Source organism: Abramis brama (genome assembly GCF_963993115.1).
Source record: "Abramis brama genome assembly, chromosome: 22".
Taxonomy (NCBI): domain Eukaryota; kingdom Metazoa; phylum Chordata; class Actinopteri; order Cypriniformes; family Leuciscidae; genus Abramis; species Abramis brama.
The window spans coordinates 23,651,282-23,670,513 of NC_139984.1; the positions used below are offsets into that span (position 1 = coordinate 23,651,282).

The window sequence follows — 19,232 nt, forward strand, 5'->3', positions numbered from 1 at the left end:
TCCTTTGACCAATCGTTTTGTTTCAACAGAAGCAGTGGGAAGTTTTGTTTTTTTGTGTGTGCGACTTTGCGCTGTTAAAAGTAACGGCAGTGGTGAGTACATTGTAATTTTATAGTTTCATAATCAACATATTGCACAAAGTATGACATATAAGAAGGTTAAAATGAATAAAAATAGATTTTCTTTCAATTACAAAGATGTAAAGTTCCGCAAAACCTGAATCTGAATTCCAGCTATGTACGTTAGCTTTGTAACGTTAACGTTAGCTATCATGCTAACAGACTAACGTTACTGTATAAGGAACTGATTGTCTCGAGGTTCTTAGTGTCTGCAGCTTTTGTGCTGTAATTACCTGTTTTCTGTTAACTCTTTTAATTCCACCAAAATTACTTTTGAGAAGGACTTCAAATATGTATTTTACACATGGTTGAAAATGCAGAAAATACAATTGTGTCAGTGGTCACATGACCGAAGCTGTTGCCCTTTCTGAAAGATGTTTGTCAAAGCTCTATAGAATAAAACATTTTAAAAAATATATGGTTTAATACGCCCACAGCCACCATATTTAGTACATATGCTATTTAAAGGGTCTATTAATAAGTTATGATCACAATACATACAAATCAGTGAGAAAACAAAAAGATCCGTTTTGAATAAATGAAAGGATTGGATCAACTTTTAAAAGGCGATCTATGTTATCAGATGTTTTAAATGATTTGTCTTCATATCCCTTGGTGTTTCAGGTATCCACAAAAATGATGGACGCATTATCAGTAGTCACACAGCTGCGGGACTTGGCATCAGAACCACAGAATCGGGAGGCGATTGTTCAGGACCAGGGTTGCCTTCCCGGACTAGTGCTGTTTCTAGACCATAAAGACTCTAAAGTGCTTTTTGCCACCCTCCAGGTACACTGATTTGTCAATGCACAAAAACTTTATTAATGAGGATCCGATTATGCTTTTTTTTTACATTTTCAACTTTCTTTAGTGTGTAATGAGCATGAAAAAGGTCTGCAAAATTACAAAGTCACTCCAAAGAGAGTTATTCTCTATATCAGTAAGTGTGGTTTCTGAACAGGAACACACACATCACAATATCCCTCATTTAAACAATTCCCGCCCAAGGGATAGACAGAAAAAGGGATGAGGCCTGGTTGAGTTGCATTAGTAGTAGGCTTGTTCGACTTGAACCGACGCTGCACAGACCGACCGGTGAATGACATCAAAGGACCGCGAGAGCGGATAGAAAGTAGACGGCTCCTTTGCTTTTGAATTGCTCTCGCGGTACTTTGATGTCATAAACCGATCGGTCTGTGCAGTGCCGGTTCAAGTCGAACAAGCCTAATGTGTTGAAACTTGCAGTTATGGTAAGGGGTGTGACAACCAATCACAACAGACTGGTCCAGCTGACCAATCAGAGCAAATTGTGCTTTTTGGAAGGTGGTACTTCATAGAGACCAGAACAAAACGTGCTGCAACAATAAAATATATATTTTTTTTTAACATTCTAGCATAAAAACCCTATTCTAGTAGAGCCCAAAAGCAAAATCAAGAGGGTGTAATATGGCCTTTCTTAAAGTACTAACCTCTCTTGCGATGTCTCCTCAGACTTTGCGGTACCTGGCTGAAGTGCCCCGCAACATCAACACCATGAAAAATGAGCTTGGCATGATGGTGAGCCTGGAGACACTGATGGAGAGGTGATTTTTATTCTTTTATTTTATTTACTGGTAGATTAAGTGATCTAAGATCTATTTTTAATATCTTGAAACTACCATAAAATCAAACTTGACTATAATTACTTTTCGTTGTATCACTGTGCACAATACATCAATTCTCCTTATTCTTAAACTCTTGTTTTAATGATGCTTTATATCTTTTTCCTCCTTTTGTACTGTTTGAAGGAGTGACATGACGACTGATATTACAGACCTTGCAAGAGAGGTGTATGGATTGTTGAGTGCTCAAACACAGAGACAGGCTTGTCAGACTCCAGAACGACAGAAGAGGAGCAACAAACCACAGTTCTTCATCAACAGCTCAAACAAGAAAGCAAAATCAGTGACCCTGCACATACAAGGCTTGGATGGGGCAGTATGTACTATATCTAGCTGTCACACATGCTCTTCGTTAATCGTACCTGGATCGTAAACTGTTTCTCTCTTATTTATGCACATTACTGGGTGAAATCACATGTGGTATTGTGTTGACAGGATCAGAGAGGCGTCTGTGAAGAAGCCCTTTTGAGGGTCAAAGGTGTAATCAGCTTCACATTCCAGATGGCGCTGAAGAGATGTACTGTACGCATCCGTGCTGACCTGCCCACCGAGGTACATATACAGTGAGGAAAATAAGTATTTGAACACCCTGCTATTTTGCAAGTTCTCCCACTTGGAAATCATGGAGGGGTCTGAAATTGTCATCGTAGGTGCATGTCCACTGTGAGAGACATAAAAAAAAAAAATCCAGAAATCACAATGTATGATTTTTTAACTATTTATTTGTATGATACAGCTGCAAATAAGTATTTGAACACCTGTCTATCAGCTAGAATTCTGACCCTCAAAGACCTGTTAGTCTGCCTTTAAAATGTCCACCTCCACTCCATTTATTATCCTAAATTAGATGCACCTGTTTGAGGTCGTTAGCTGCATAAAGACACCTGCCCACCCCATACAATCAGTAAGAATCCAACTACTAACATGGCCAAGACCAAAGAGCTGTCCAAAGACACTAGAGACAAAATTGTACACCTCCACAAGGCTGGAAAGGGCTACGGGGAAATTGCCAAGCAGCTTGGTGAAAAAAGGTCCACTGTTGGAGCAATCATTAGAAAATGGAAGAAGCTAAACATGACTGTCAATCTCCCTCGGACTGGGGCTCCATGCAAGATCTCACCTCGTGGGGTCTCAATGATCCTAAGAAAGGTGAGAAATCAGCCCAGAACTACACGGGAGGAGCTGGTCAATGACCTGAAAAGAGCTGGGACCACCGTTTCCAAGGTTACTGTTGGTAATACACTAAGACGTCATGGTTTGAAATCATGCATGGCACGGAAGGTTCCCCTGCTTAAACCAGCACATGTCAAGGCCCGTCTTAAGTTTGCCAATGACCATTTGGATGATCCAGAGGAGTCATGGGAGAAAGTCATGTGGGTCAGATGAGACCAAAATAGAACTTTTTGGTCATAATTCCACTAAACGTGTTTGGAGGAAGAAGAATGATGAGTACCATCCCAAGAACACCATCCCTACTGTGAAGCATGGGGGTGGTAGCATCATGCTTTGGGGGTGTTTTTCTGCACATGGGACAGGGCGACTGCACTGTATTAAGGAGAGGATGACCGGGGCCATGTATTGCGAGATTTTGGGGAACAACCTCCTTCCCTCAGTTAGAGCATTGAAGATGGGTCGAGGCTGGATCTTCCAACATGACAATGACCCGAAGCACACAGCCAGGATAACCAAGGAGTGGCTCTGTAAGAAGCATATCAAGGTTCTGGCGTGGCCTAGCCAGTCTCCAGACCTAAACCCAATAGAGAATCTTTGGAGGGAGCTCAAACTCCGTGTTTCTCAGCGACAGCCCAGAAACCTGACTGATCTAGAGAAGATCTGTGTGGAGGAGTGGGCCAAAATCCCTCCTGCAGTGTGTGCAAACCTGGTGAAAAACTACAGGAAACGTTTGACCTCTGTAATTGCAAACAAAGGCTACTGTACCAAATATTAACATTGATTTTCTCAGGTGTTCAAACACTTATTTGCAGCTGTATCATACAAATAAATAGTTAAAAAATCATACATTGTGATTTCTGGATTTTTTTTTTTTAGATTATGTCTCTCACAGTGGACATGCACCTACGATGACAATTTCAGACCCCTCCATGATTTCTAAGTGGGAGAACTTGCAAAATAGCAGGGTGTTCAAATACTTATTTTCCTCACTGTAGCTCAGGACATTATATTCTTCTTTCTGTGAGGAGAGAGTCAACTAATAAAAGCAACTTTGTTCTCATTATGTGCATGGAAAACTAATAAGCAAATGTCTTTTGTTCAGAGTCTGGCCACTGCTATTGCTGCCACAAAAGGGCTTTCAGTTAAACAGGTGGTGAAAAATGAAAATGGAGAAGAGGTGGGTGTTTCTGTTGCTTTTAAGCATGTACTTAAATATGTTTTACATTGAGAATGATGATCCATGGCTCAACAATATCCTGCTGCTAAACTGGTCGGGTCAAATTTTTACGTGTATATTTTTAAAATGTAATAAAATAAAAAATAATAGAAAAGGTAATTAAATATTATATAGTTCATTATAAATGCTAATTATTATTTTAAAATGTATTTTTAAAAAAATAAAAAATCATATGATTAATTATAAATGTTAAATAAACGTGTCTTGGAGAAAAACATTTATTTTATAATGTGATTTACCCCCCACTTTCAATTCTTTTACTTAAATGAAAGGTTAGGATTTTGCCAATTTTTTGAATGAAAGATCAAAAGGATAAACGATACAGATTTATTTTTTACAGACATTTTTGATCATATTTACCAGGGGTATGATTAATTCTGAGCACGACTGTATGTATGTATGTGTGTATATATATATATATATATATATATATATATGTATATGTATATGTGTGTATATATATATATATATGTGTGTGTGTATGTATAATAATAATAAATAATTAATTATTATTATTATTATTATGTCATTTATTATTTACATGGCTGTACTATGGTTACAGGTTCTCATTCCACTCAACACCTCTGGCTCAAAGGTGGAAGAAAATTCCCAGCTGCCAGATTACCTGCCAGAGGACGAGAGTCCAGAGAAAGAGCTTGACCGCGCAGTGTCTCGCACTGGTGCTAAACAAGACACCGGTGGCAGCTGGCTGAACACAGCAGCCAGTTTCCTCACTAAAACCTTCTACTGGTAAAGCTTGAGTTTCACAGGCTTTTCCTGTCTGAGTTTGGACCTCAACATTTTTAAGGAAGATTTGCTTAGAAGAGCAACTCGCACCACTGTCAGAGCTTAAAGCACTAGGCAAGGTCGAGGAACTGACAAATGTGCTTCTACAAGCGACAAAAGGTTTCGTTCAGTTTGAGCACAAAGCATCAGCTTCCATCTGATGTATGAGATCTCAGCCACATCACAACTCGGTATGGAAAACTGTAGATGTTGAGGTCATGTTGTACATTTTATATATGTTAATGAAAACATGTCTTTCCTCCCTCTTAGGGATCAGAAATTTTCTGTTTCTGCTGTTAAGTTTGTCTGTATTTTCTGTCCACCTGATTTCTTGTAAATAGTTCCATTTTGGTGTGTTATAAGGGGGAAAGTATCTGTCCCAGGTCTCATCTAAAATGGAAACAATTGAAAAACAGATTAAATACATGTTTGATGCTGTTCTTGTGTAAAATAAAGGTTTGGAAGGAAAAGGTCTGTGCTGATTTTTGTGATGACTTGATTAAAATTTAAGTGTTCGCTCATGAAAATGGTGACTGAATACAGATGCCCACACCAAATAACAAGCAGTCTTTCATTTATTTGTAATAAGATTTATTGATACAACCATAAAGTTTTCCAGGATAAAGAATAACAAATTTTCAAAATAAATGTTAAATATTCAGTCAAATGACACACAAACACATTTATTAAAGCTACAGTCTAAAATGACACCGGTTTACCAACTACAGTTGAAATAGTGTGTTAGTGACCTTAACAAAGCAAGGAGTTCTGAGCACAACTGGGTGATTCTTGTGAAAATAAATATAGATATTGACCATTTTAGACAGCAGTGCATCGGTCAACTTGTAACATTTGTGATTCGCACAAATATTTCAACTTATTAGTCTTATTTATAAAGGTTTTAACTTCCTTAGTTTCTGAAACCCCTACTAATATCATAAATATAAATACTGTGTGTAGACAACATTTTATGAAACAATGCCAATTTCTGCTCAGTATTTCATACCAGCATATAATAGTGTAATATATATATATATACATGTGTATATGAACAATATAAATAACGGATGTAAAAAATAATACATCTGAAAATGTCATATAAATGACTAATAATAATAAGTGCAGTCATCAGTGGTGAGCTATGGCAGTATTCTGTGGTCTGTGATACACACAGGTCTGAAGTTAATACAATCTGGAAAGAAAAAAAAAGATTTATTACATTCAACATCACACAAGCAAAGCTCAACAAATGCAAATGAGTATTTTGTATGACACACTGTAGCTGTTATGCTGTTTCAGGTGTTCATAACTACTGCAAATAGCCTCCGTCACAAGGAACTGCTTACATGAGTTTCTCTAGTTTACTGTCTGGATCGTCCAGTAGAACAGATAGCGGCCTCACGGCTGAATCTGTGAGATTGTTTTCACTCAGGTCCAGCTCTCTTAAAAGTGAGTGCTTAGGTCTCAGTGTAGAGGCTAAAATAGTGCAACCTTCCCCTGTGATCCCACAGTTGGATAACCTATAGAAGTATTAGTTAAGTGCAAACAATATTATAGGCATAAATCATTAATCAAAGAAAACTGTAAAATACGATCTTCATGTATTTTAGAGAGAAATCACAATTATCTTCTATGAAAGAAACCTTTTGGATGTAGAGTTACCTCAAAGTGTCCATCTGACAATGTGGATTTTCCAATCCAGCACAAAGGATTGTAATTCCCAGATCTTGTAGATTATTTACTCCCAAATTCAGATCTCTAAGACTCGAGGATTTTTCTACAAGAGTTGCAGCCAGTGAATCACAGCAGTCCACAGTTAAACCACACTGGCTCAAACTAAGGAAAACAATGATAGAGAGACGTTTTTTATCATTTAAAAATCTGTTTAGAAGTTTGGGGTCGGTAAGTTTTTTTATTATTACAATTGAATGTTTTCCGTTTAAATATATTTTAAAATAATAATAGTAATTTATTAATGTGATGGCAAAGCTGAATTTCCAGTCTTTGGTGTCACATGATTCTCCAGAAATCATTATAATTTGCTGATTTGGTTTCAAGACTTTCAAAAAGTCTTGAAACCATATTTTTTTCAGGATTTTTTTATTTATATTTGATTTAATTTATTTAAATTTCTTTATCTATTTTTAATATTTTTGTCACTTTTGATTAATTTTAATGCATCCTAATTGAATAAAAACATTCAACTCTTTAAAAAAAACTTTGTTATTGAGAGTATTTGTAGAAAACATACTCTAATTTCACAATGTTGCCGCTGTGATTCCTCAGGACAGGAGACAGGAGCCTCATCCCTGCGTCTGTGAGCTCATTATTGCTCAGGTCCAGCTCCATCAGATGAGAGGGGTTTGAGTTTAGAGCAGCAGCGAGAACAGCACAACCTTCCTTTGTGACCCCACTGTCTCCTAAACTGTTATGATAGACGTTTAATGTTAAAAGATTTACAATTCAACAGTCACAATTCAGCATCTAAACAAAGAAGACCAACTGCAACTGACATCATAATCAGAAAAGCACACCTAAGACCAGTGTTCTGGAAAGTTACTTTTAAAAGTAATCAGTTACAATATTGTGTTACTCCCTTTAAAAAAGTAACTAATTACGTTACTTTTATGGAAAGTAATGCGTTATATGTTTTTCACCTGGCTGAGGCTTGTTCTCTTCCAGGCCTTTCAGGTGTTTTTTACTCAGTAATGCATTAAACAATGCATAATCTATATAACATATTCCTTGATTTTCTTTTAAAAAGACATCTACCCCCAGTTTCATAGACAAGGCGTAAGCCTAGTCCCAGACTAAAATGCATTATTGAGCTGTTTTAATTGAAAGCTACTTGCACTGATATCTTAAAGTATGTCAGTGCCCTTGTTTTGTCTCAAAATGTACACCAGCAATATTTTTTTTTTAAGGCATGTTTATAAAAGCTAATTGAACTAAAGGCCTAATCCTGACTTAATCTAAACCCTGTTTGTGAAACCGATTCTGACCATTTAGAATATTGCCTGACCACTAGAAATATGTTTATCACCAAAAAAGTTGAAAGTAATGTTTTGTTACCTTTTTACAATTTGTATGTTCATACGTGCAAATTAATTAAACTGAAAAGTATTGGCATTACTTTAAGAAACTAACTCAAATATTAATGTGTAAATTAATAAAGTAATGTATTACTTGTTACATCAAAAAATGTATTGGATTATGTAATGCACATTACTTGTAATGCGTACCCCAAGACTGAAATTATATGCACATCTACCTTGCAAGCACTAATAATGAAAGTCTCAATGCTGGGTTCTGCTCACCGTAACGTCTCCAGCCTACAGTTGGAGTTCTTCACTACTTCAGCAAGTCTTGATACACCAAAATCCTTTATGTGGTTCTGTCTCAAGTCCAGCTCTCTCAGACGACCCGGGTTAGAAACGAGGGCTGAGGCCAAATCAGCAACACCCACCTCTGTGATCTCACACAATGCCATCCTGAAAACACAAGAATTGCTTAAAGTGTTCGCTGTGTGTAGGATTTAAGTGGAGATTTGAAACCCTTACCTCAAAATCTCTATTTTACAATGAGGACTTCCAAGTCCATTTGAGAGCATTTTAACAGCTTCGTCATATATTGCGTTGCCGCTCAGGTCTAAAGCTTTAAGGGTTGAGAAGCCGGACCTCAGAGCTGAAGCCAAAGACTGACAGGATTTCACAGTAAGCAAACCGTAACTTAGCCTACGGGTGGAAAAAATAGACATTTGAATTAGAGATTAATATTTATAATAGCACACCGCTCAAACATTTTTGGGTTGGGAAGATTATTCAAATATTTTTAAAAGAAGTTTCTTATTCTCACTAAGGCTGCATTCATTTGATCAAAAATACAGTAAAGACAGTAATTTTGTGAAATATTATTCTAAATTTAATTAAATGTTTTCTATTTTAATATATTTTAAAATGTAATTTATTCCTGTGATGCAAAGCTGAATTTTCAGCATCATTACTCCAGTCTTCAGTGTCACATGATCCTTCAGAAATCATTCTAATATGATTATTTACTGCTCAAAAAACATTTATCATTATTATTATTGTTGAAAACAGTCATGCTTAGTATTTTTAAATGTGTGTATATATATATATATATATATATATATATCCTGAAATATATATATATATATATATATATATATATATATATTTCAGGATTCTTTGATGAACAGTAAGCATTTATTTGAAATTTATTTATTTTTGTCATTTTTGATAAATTTAATGCACCCATGATAAATAAAAGTGTTCATTAATTACCAACCCCAAACTTTTGAAAAGTATATATGTATATGACAAAACATTTCATTAACACAAAGTACCAAAGAGTTTCAAGTCGGGAAAGAGGATGTTGTGTTACAGCTGAAAGCTTCTCCACTCCATCATCTCCTGGGTTATTCCAGTGCAGGTCGAGCTCTCTTAAGTGAGATGGGTTGGACTGTAGAGCTGAGGCTATTGCAAAGATGCCTCCAGGTGTAACTCTGCAATCTTTGAGCCTATGAATAATGCAATGACATGTGATCAGAAGGACCAAACAAATTCTACATTTGGCATTGATGCCTTCCAATGAACTTAAGTGGGGTGAGGAAGGATGTTTACCTCAGTATCTCAAGTTTACAGTGCTGATGCTTCAGGTAATTGGCCAAGATCTTGATTCCTGCTTCTCTCAGACTGTTTTCACTCAATTCCAGCACCCTAAGGTTTGGGAGATTTGGGAGCAGTCCTGATTCCAGAACCGAGCAGCCGCGTGTGGTGATTCTGCAGTATGAGAGCCTGAGGAAAGAGTAACACAAGTGGTACTAAATATGAATTCACACAATATGAAATCATTGTTTTGAGGACATTACAAAATTATTCTGATGGGCCCAGACACTGCACTGATTTTGGAAACTGGAATTAATCCAGAATAGATTTATTCTGAGAGCTGAGAGTAAACTCTTACTGGCAGCTGAAAACATTATTATATCATCCAAAATATTTAATAAACAGAATATTTAACAATACATTTCTGCTTGTCTGTGTTTGCTTGTTCCAGGCTGTACTGTACATTAGTGGTGGGGATTTTTGAGTCACTCTTTATGCAGATTACATTGATACCATACAATGAAGTGGGAACATGTGACAGTCATTATGAGAAAGTCTGTAAAGAATTCAACCAACTGATTCGTTCTGAGTGAATCGTTGAATCACTCATTCAAATGATTCGTTCAAAAACGCTTCGTACCGAAACAAAGCACCACCGTGTAAGAACTGTCAATATTATGTCTAAAATGCAATACTCAATTATAGTAATAATAACAACAATCATCATCATCATCTTTTAAGGTTTCATGTTTTCACATCACATTTAAATCTAATGTAATTCAAAACAGCAAGGACACATTAAATTGACCAATATAAAGATCTTATATTGTCTTATATTATATTATCTTAAAGATATATCTGTTCTTTTGAACTTTCTATTCATCAAAGAATCCTGAAAAAAATGTATCAAGGTTTCCAAAAAACAGCATATTAGATTAATTTCTGAAGGATCATGTGACTGGAGTAATGAGGCTGAAAATTCAGCTTCACCATCACAGGAATACATCCCATTTTAAAATATATTAAAACAGAAAACAGGTTTTAAATTTTAAATGTTACCTTTTTTACTGTATTTGCTTTTCTGTACTTTTGTGTGGTAGTATGTATACACAATGTATCTTTACACACACTCACACACACACACACACACACACACACATACTGTGTATGTATATACACACACACACACAGACACATGGCCAAGAGCTTTACCTCAGTTCCTGTAAATTGCACAGTGTGTTTTCCAGTCCGGCTGTCAGAAGCTCCAGTCCCTTGTCTCCAATGGAGTTATTGCACAGATCTAGCACTCGTACATTCGAAGAGCTGGAACCAACAGTAGAGGCAAGAGCTCTACAGCATCTCATAGTAAGTCCACAATTATCCAGTCTGGAAAATATAATGTAGATATAACACACTATTAGGATAACTTTTAAATATGAAACGTCAAAACAAGAACTCACAGAGCTGATTCTGAGGCTTTGACAACTGGCAACAATCTGGTAAGGCCTTCGTCTGATCTGATGTACTTCTTCAAGTCAAACACATCCAGCTTCTCTTCTGATGTCAATAACACAAAAACTAGGGCAGACCACTGTGCAGGGGAGAGTTTAGAAAAATGCCCCGAGTTCAGGAAGCGCTGGACCTCCTTGACCAGAGAGAGTTCATTCACTTCATTGAGACAGTGGAACAGATTTATGGACTTTTCAGGCAAGGACGTCTCCTCTATCATCCTCTTGATATATTCAACTGTTTCCTCAATGCTCTGACAGGCTCTGCTACCAGATTGAGAGAGCAAGCCTTGTAAAAGGGTCAGATTGGACTCCAATGAAAGGCCTAGAAGGAAGCGGAGGAAAAGATCCAGGTGTCCATTCTCACTCTGTAGGGCCTTGTCAATGGCACACTTATGCAACTCAAACAAGGTGGCCTCTTGATGCACTTCATGATCAAGAATGTTGATGTGGTGGATCTTAAACATGACATACACATACATGGCTGCCAAAAACTCCTGAATGCTCAGATGGATGAAACAGTACACTTTGTTCTCAGTTATTGCAGACTCCTCCCTGAAGATCTGTGAGCAAACTCCTGAGTACACCACGGCTTCCTTCACATCAATCCCACAAGCCATCAGGTCTTCCTCATAGAATATCAGATTGCCCCTTTTTAGCTGTTGATAGGCAAGTTTACCCAGCTTTAAAATCATGTCTTCATCCTCCAGGCCTGGGTTGTAATCTTTAGTGTATCTCATGTTTTTCGCTTTGGTTTGCCTCAGAAGAAAGTGTGTGTACATTTGAGTGAGAGTCTTGGGAATTTCTCCATCTTCCGCTTCATTGAACATTCTCTCTAGCACCGTAACGGAGAGCCAACAGAAGACTGGTATATGACACATGATGTACAGACTTCTTGATGACTTTAAGTGTGCAATGATACGGCCAGAGAGGTGCTCATCATTGATTTTCTTGTTGAGGTATTCTTCTTTTTGCGGGTCAGTAAACCCTCGAACTTCAGTCACCAGGTCGATATACCCAAGAGGGATTTGACTGGCTGCTGCTGGTCGAGATGTTATCCACAGGAGGGCATCAGGAAGCAGTGTGTTATTGATGAGATTGGTTAACAAAACGTCAATAGAGGCAGGCAGAGTTGGGTTATTCAACTTTGCGTTGTTCTGGAAATCCAAAGGAAAGCGGCATTCATCTAGACCGTCAAAGATAAAGAGAACTTTTTGCTTTTTGTGACCATCTCCAAAGCCTGTTTCCATTTTGAAGTGTTGGAGAAGCTCAATCAAGCTAAACTGTTTTGCTTTCATCAGGTTCAGCTCTCGAAACGGAAGTGGGTACACAAACTCGATATCCTGATTAGCGTTGCTCTCGGCCCAGTCCAGTATGAATTTCTGCACCGAGACCGTTTTCCCTATGCCTGCAACTCCCTTAGTCAGCACACATTTGATGGGTCTGTTCTTTTCAGGTGAGTGTTTAAAAATGTCATTGCATCTGACTGGAATGTCTACTGTGGTTTTTCTCCTCAACGCCATCTCAATCTGTCTCACTTCATGTTCTTTGTTGACATTCTCACTTTCCCCTTCAGTGATGTAAAGCTCTGTGAAGATGTCATTCAGGAATGTGGGATCTGATTGTTTGGACAGGTCATTTTGAATGCATTGAAATTTTAATTTCAGTCTTGATTTATAGGCTTGTTGGCACTCCATGGCTGAATTGGACTGTAGTGTAGAGTCAGGAATATTGTTCTTGTGATACCTGTAAAAATATATTGATAATGAAATGACTGGACTCTCACGCAGAGAACATTACCGTCTAAAAATTTGAGGTCGGTAAGATTAAAAAAAAACAACAACAAAAAACAACTACTATGAAATACTTTTATTAATCAAACACCTTCATACCTTCGTTCTGAATAGAGAGGTTCCCTTTTCAGATCAATTGGATCCAGCATAGAACTGGTACTTTTTAAAGAAACATGGCTTGGCTGATTTCGTAAAACCATCCTTGAATGAGAGAAATATTTGTAAAAATCTGTTTATTCAATCATTTATCTCATGATAAAAAAGACACTTTATCACAGTTTTCTCACCATGGAGTCCCAGAATATGGAATGCTTAACTCTGTCAGATTCATTAAAAATTATTTTCACCAGTCCACACTTTTTCTTCAGTTAACTTCATGTCCAATGGTTCAACAGCTTACATCTGAAAAAAAAAATATATATATATATATTATGTTTTTTCTTTTCTCTTCTGGGAAAATGGACCAAACATGGACATTTTAAGAACTATCAGTATAAAAAACATTAAACAAGACATGCCTGGACACAATCAGGGAGTGATTGGTGAACAAACGCATGATATGGACTACAAACAAGAATTTCAAAATGTAAGACTGATATGATCAAAAGTGAGAGGAAAAAGATAAGAAAACAACTAGAATGTTGCAAGTTTATGTATCGCAACCACTTATTTTAATAACCCATATGAACTTTTATTAAGAAATTCTGATAAAAATTCTGATAAAAAGGACTTTCTCTTAATCTAGAAATGGTGTAATGTGAACATTTATGTTGCAATTTACAAAACGCAGCAAAAGAATGAGGAACCACTAAGTATAGTTGGAGAAAGCAGTTCCGTATTCATGTGTGGTTTTGTTTGAAAAAAGTGCTTCTTTGTTTTGTGGCTAAATTGTATACACCATTTTACAAGTAACCTCATGTCACACAACAGTATAGCCTTTTGTGTACATACACATAAGGTTGTTTGATAAGTGCTGAGATTGTATTATTAATTCTTTTTAAGCACATTTCAAAATCTTGAGCATATATACTGTGTCTATACGGTGTATATATATATATATATATATATATATATATATATATGTATATGCATGTGCACTTGATGCCATCTGATTTTGAGGACATCACATGCAAAAATCATCACCAGTGCTTAAAAAAAGCATTGTTGCATCATCCATCCCTTCTGAACTACTCATAAAATGACATTAACAAAAAGTAGGGTGTTACATCCTGTTGGTCTCAAATTACCCTCAAATTTCTTTGGCTTGATCTGTTTCCTTGTATGTTTGAGTTTTGCTAAGCAATATGCCACTGTGTAATTTAAGTTAAAAAATTATGACAACACCAGTAAACACATATTTTTTAACTGAATCACATGTCCAGTTAAAGTAAAAAAAAATTTGTCACTCCTTTTGCCATTGTAAGTGACTATAATTAAAGAACGTTTGCCTTCTAATATTGAGCATTTTTAATAAGTTGTTATTATTATTATATTTATTATTACTACTACTACTACTACTAGGCTACTACTACTCTATAGTGATGATGCTAATGGTATTGTGTCTGGAGGACTGAGTATAAGACATAGGCTATTAATTAGATAGATAGAGAGATAAATTGAACATTCCCAGTAGGTTAGGATCTAATTATAAAAAAGCCAGAAATTAAAGATGAAAGTAGACAAGTAGGCTATTAGGATTCAAGCATGTAGTAATCCACTGTAATGACAGTTTATTATAAAAAGCTAACCTTTTAAACGTTAAAGTCTAATTTACGTATTTGTAAGAAACTATATGTGTACTTACGAACAAGCCGGTGTGTAGCCCATTTCCAAATGTCCGCTTATACTACTTTCGCTTCAGTGATTTCACTCCTGTCAGTCAATGATCACGTGGTCAAAAATGGGCGGGTTCTGGTTTAGATCATAATGGTTGAAGTCCTTGCACTGTTGGTCTCTTCTTTCTTTCATATATTATATGATAGCGTTTTCCAGTAAAATGTAAAACCAGAAATATATATTTATTAAAAATTGAATTTAATAAAATAACTTTTTGAAAAAGTTTCAAGCCTATTTTGTACCTATGGAAAGTGTCAGCATTGTCTAAAATCAATCAATCACATAATAAAGTGATTTCCATTCCACAACCAATCATTTTTTTTTATTGTGTAGGCCAGTTAATTAGTGAATTCAATAGAATGGAAATTAATTTGATTTGAATATACTTGACTGACCCCAGAGTCAGACAGTCAACAAGAGTTTGTACTCCAGTCTGTCAGACTTTCCCCCCTGATGTGATGTTGGACTCAATCAGAGCTGGAGTCCAGCCAAACACACACAAACACTGCAGAGCTGCTCCAAGAGGATGTGCGTAGGCTATGTATAAAGTCCTGAGAGCTTTATCAGAGTGCACTAACAACACGCTCCTGTGAATACCATGAAGCCCAAGTCTCTCTGTGTGCCTCGGCTTGGCCTCTTTGAGGACACTGGTGGCAGGTACAGGCGGCAGGTCGACAGCGGCTCACCGGAGCAGAGCCTCGATCAGCCGGCGGAGAAGAGGCCCAGAGATCCGCGCTTCACTTTACTGCCGGAGAGATCTCCATACCAGCCCTTAGTGGAGGATGACAGCCAACACAAACTAAAGGAGGAAAATAAAGCGAAAAAGAAAGAAAAGTATAAAAAATACAAAAAGGTAGGATGAACATTTCACTTGGTAACACAATACTGTTCAAAGGTTTAAGGTCGTTACTTTTTGGTTTGTCTTTGAAGGAATACGAATTTCACCAAGGTTGTGGTGCTGAATATGCAACTGATGCATTTTGCAGTTTTGATGATTAGCATTTTTAAAAGAACAGCATTTATTTGAATTTCAAATACAATTTAATGAGTGCTTGCTTGATAAAAGTATTATATAAAAAATAAAAAAATTTTTTTACCAAATATACCATTTGAGTATAATATAGCTTGTGCCTCTCCCTAAATATCATAATAGATTTGTATAGAATCTAATAATAGACTGAATTAGATCTAGATCTAGAACATAAGACTGACTATATGCAACTATGCATTTTATATTACTGCTACTATAAATAAAATACTAGAAAGTAATCTAGCAACTAGTCTTTATTTTCACTACTAACTACTACTACTACTAACTTTTCATTAGTATTTATTCACTATTGTTACTACTGGGATACAGACTAAGGCCTACTTGTTAGTTATACTTTCCAATAGTGACAAGTATTCCAATAGTACGGGTAAATTAGACAATTTTGTCATTGTATTCTTCAAATAACTATTCGATTCTGATTCTGATTTTTATTAGCAGTTGTTGATGTTAATTTTCTTTTTATTTATGTATTATATTTATTTATTTATTTACTTTTTATCTTGCAAAAACTTGAGGGAACTTGGATGAAATTGTTAACAATGTTTTTTTGTCCCTGTGTTATTAAAATCTCACAAAATCTACCACCGAGTTTCCAAATGACCAGTGCCCTGGTCATGAGTGAGAGAAGTGACATTATTCAACAGAAAAGTTGTCATGTGTTATTCAGTAATGGTAAAAAATTATTTAAAAAATTTAATATTATTTTCCATATTGGGAATTTTTATTATGAAATCATGCACATATAAAATTCTCACTTCAGGTAATGCTTTGTATATTATAACCACAAAAATGATTATATATTTTTAAAAAGCACATGACTTTTCTAGTGAATTTGCTGACCCTGTGTTAGACAAGGTCAAAGATCAACGGGTGACCTGTCTGGCATCTTAGACTGTTTCCTTATCAGACTTAGCCAATTTAAACTGCTGAGACTGAGTAAATGGAGTATCTTTAGTAAACATGGCATCTCACTGTAATCCACTTAAAATATACATCATCCCTGGCCTGTTTTTTTTCTTCAAAGCACCTTCACCAAAGTAGCTTGTAGTAGTTTGGTGCTAATGGCCAACTTTCTCAACAACATAAAGTAAAATACAGGGCTCAACAATAAGTATATTTCTATTGCTGGGCCAGTTGGGCCAGTATTTCAGGTTCATATGTGCCCTGACATTTTCACTGGGCGCAACCACAAATAGGATAGATTTTACTTTTTTATTGCAACATTATGGATAACTCTAACATGAGACTCAAAACAATACAGAAAACCAAATGTTTAAATTTGCCAAGCATAAAGCACACGAATGGTGATGAATGTAAGATTTAGAAGATGTTAAAAATGCAGCAAAGGATGAGAGACAATTTACTTGCATTATGTTTTTAACATTAGCTTACATTCCATTCACTCAGTATACGGTATCTGTTTTTTCCCATATCGATGATTTGAAAAACAACTAGGGCTAGTACATAGTCAGTCATTTGTTATTTTGGGAGGAAGGGGTCATTCAGATCACATGCAGTGATCCATTGTCATGCAGCAAATGTTTCCTCCCACAGGATAAAGCAGTGCATCCTGTTTCTGGCCTGTTGTCACACAGAGAGACAGTCGCTAATGTAAAGACACTAAGCTACATGCTGTTTACGGTTTAAAATGATAAAGCCTAGTGTTAATCCAGCTAAATTGTCTACTTGGAATTCCAGTATTTAAACCACTCAAAGTCTTAATTCCTATAATATTCCTGCTGGCACAGGCTAAATCTCCTGGATCTGTGAGTGAAAATAGTTATTTTCAAATGAATTGGATTGCGTTTTAATCCAGTTGTTAAAATGATTTTGATTTGTTGCTTAGATTTACAAAAAGGCCGAAGCATTGTGAGCACTGTTTTCCTATAGCAGTCAAATTATTTTGAGTTTAAATATTTTTATTTGGAATATTCTTTGTCCTTTTTAACATTTACAATTTTAATTTAAGTAAATTATTTATCCAAAAACTAAACTTACAATTACATACAATAAAGGAAAAAAAAAAATACACAAACTAAAATTGGAAAATAAAGAAGTAATCCTCACAGTTCTGAAAAAAAAAAAAAAAAAAGTATAAAAGGGAACCAGATCTTTTATATCAATTTAGGGGATTTTTTCCTTAGGTATTGCTTTTTGTCGTGCAATAATTTTAGTATTAATTCCCTTGATTATATAATTTATTGCTCATACAATAAACACACACACATTTATATTATTATTATTATTATTATAAAATTTTATATGAATAATATGAATATATTACATGTCATTTAATAAAGACAATATATTGGTTGACTAAGTTACAAATTCACAATGTGTGTTCTTTTCAACACTCTGCTTGTCTTACAGAACGTGGGGAAGGCTCTCCGCTACAGTTGGAAATGTCTGATGTTGGGTCTGCAGAACTTCACTGTGGGATACTCCACCCCTCTTTCTGCTGCCGCCACAATTGTTCCAGATTTCCACCCGGGAGGAGCCTGGGGTTGAGAGAATCCGTGACCAGCATTTGTACTTTACAGCATTTGTACTTTACTGTCAGGACCCTAAATCTTCTTATATGGAGCACATCCAGATGCTGATTTAAGAAAAATGACCCTATCCGCCCTGGACATGCAGCTCAACCTCTCATGCTGTTAATCGTTATATATATCTTTTCTTTGGATTTGTGATAAAGTGATTTTCACATTGCAATTGAGATCTACAGTTGTAAGGAAGACATATATCTTTTTATACTCTGTTTTATTTGTGTATATTTTGCTATGATTGAAAGAATTTATTCAGTAATTTCTGTATAAAAGTGATGAAATATTCTTGTTTATAGAACATGTAGGCAACTAACATTTTGACTGAATCTGTAATTACTTTATCCATATGTGCTTGGATCACCTGATTATTTTATTTGCAACTCACTGTATAGAGGTCAAATTAACAGGTGAAAGTGATTAAGACTATTTAAAGGAACAGATAGGCATGGTCATGCTCTCTAAAGGGAGTTTAATGAGCTCTGTATTTGTTTTTGGCCATTTCATGGACAGAAAAAAAGAGGATTTGCTTGACATAGAGAGGAAATTGAAAGTTCTTAGAGAGGGAAGTATGATGAGTAAGTGTTTTTAAACTGTAATTAGGGCAAGAGCTTTAAAGACAAAGGATGGGATTATGAGGAACAGACAACAGGAAAAGACAATCTGGCGCCGGAGAGAGAAACGGCTTTGCCATCACTTGTTTAATAGGGTTAGTGAAGCTGAGTGTGAATAGAAATAAATGTGATTAAAAAAAAGGTAAATAAATACAAATGAAGTGGCACAGTTTTGTCGATTTATTTCACATCACAGCAAAAACGTGCATGTTAAAAAAAAAAAAAAATATATATATATATATATATATATATATATATATATATATATATATATATATATATA

At 35.8% G+C, this 19,232-nt stretch overlaps 3 protein-coding genes across 3 annotated transcripts; 2 read left to right on the forward strand and 1 right to left on the reverse strand.

Annotated features, from left to right (window-relative positions):
- Window positions 1-29: 29 nt before the first annotated feature.
- On the forward strand, window positions 30-5,450 carry armc1l (armadillo repeat containing 1, like). Its single transcript, XM_084099196.1, has 7 exons — window positions 30-92; window positions 744-908; window positions 1,611-1,702; window positions 1,907-2,096; window positions 2,216-2,332; window positions 4,056-4,130; window positions 4,753-5,450. Exons 2-7 carry the CDS (start codon window positions 756-758, stop codon window positions 4,942-4,944), a joined length of 819 nt encoding a protein of 272 aa, XP_083955322.1. The 5' UTR covers window positions 30-92; window positions 744-755; the 3' UTR covers window positions 4,945-5,450.
- An 83-nt stretch (window positions 5,451-5,533) lies between these two features.
- On the reverse strand, window positions 5,534-14,775 carry nlrp12l (NLR family pyrin domain containing 12-like). Its single transcript, XM_084098601.1, has 13 exons — window positions 14,710-14,775; window positions 13,193-13,307; window positions 13,005-13,106; window positions 11,065-12,858; window positions 10,817-10,990; window positions 9,620-9,793; window positions 9,343-9,516; window positions 8,537-8,710; window positions 8,294-8,467; window positions 7,228-7,401; window positions 6,639-6,812; window positions 6,323-6,496; window positions 5,534-6,168 (listed from the first exon to the last, which is right to left on the reverse strand). The coding sequence occupies exons 2-13, from the start codon at window positions 13,234-13,236 to the stop codon at window positions 6,159-6,161; spliced, it is 3,342 nt and encodes a 1,113-aa protein (XP_083954727.1). The 5' UTR covers window positions 13,237-13,307; window positions 14,710-14,775; the 3' UTR covers window positions 5,534-6,158.
- Window positions 14,776-15,210: 435 nt separating this feature from the next.
- Window positions 15,211-19,116, forward strand: LOC311073740 (uncharacterized protein). The gene is made up of 2 exons (XM_084099679.1): window positions 15,211-15,594; window positions 18,163-19,116. Exons 1-2 carry the CDS (start codon window positions 15,340-15,342, stop codon window positions 18,298-18,300), a joined length of 393 nt encoding a protein of 130 aa, XP_083955805.1. The 5' UTR covers window positions 15,211-15,339; the 3' UTR covers window positions 18,301-19,116.
- Window positions 19,117-19,232: the final 116 nt, after the last annotated feature.

Excerpts from the sequence above, each read along its gene's own strand:
- LOC311073740 (XM_084099679.1), top strand. The coding sequence starts at position 15,340 with ATGAAGCCCAAGTCTCTCTGTGTGCCTCGGCTTGGCCTCTTTGAGGAC. Across the intron at positions 15,595-18,162 it reads AGTATAAAAAATACAAAAAG|AACGTGGGGAAGGCTCTCCG; the intron begins GTAGGATGAACA and ends CTTGTCTTACAG.
- armc1l (XM_084099196.1), top strand. The coding sequence starts at position 756 with ATGATGGACGCATTATCAGTAGTCACACAGCTGCGGGACTTGGCATCA. Across the intron at positions 1,703-1,906 it reads CTGGAGACACTGATGGAGAG|GAGTGACATGACGACTGATA; the intron begins GTGATTTTTATT and ends TACTGTTTGAAG. Across the intron at positions 2,333-4,055 it reads GTGCTGACCTGCCCACCGAG|AGTCTGGCCACTGCTATTGC; the intron begins GTACATATACAG and ends TCTTTTGTTCAG.
- nlrp12l (XM_084098601.1), bottom strand. The coding sequence starts at position 13,236 with ATGAATCTGACAGAGTTAAGCATTCCATATTCTGGGACTCCATG. Across the intron at positions 12,859-13,004 it reads CCTCTCTATTCAGAACGAAG|GTATCACAAGAACAATATTC; the intron begins GTATGAAGGTGT and ends ATATTTTTACAG. Across the intron at positions 10,991-11,064 it reads AAAGCCTCAGAATCAGCTCT|ACTGGATAATTGTGGACTTA; the intron begins GTGAGTTCTTGT and ends TATATTTTCCAG.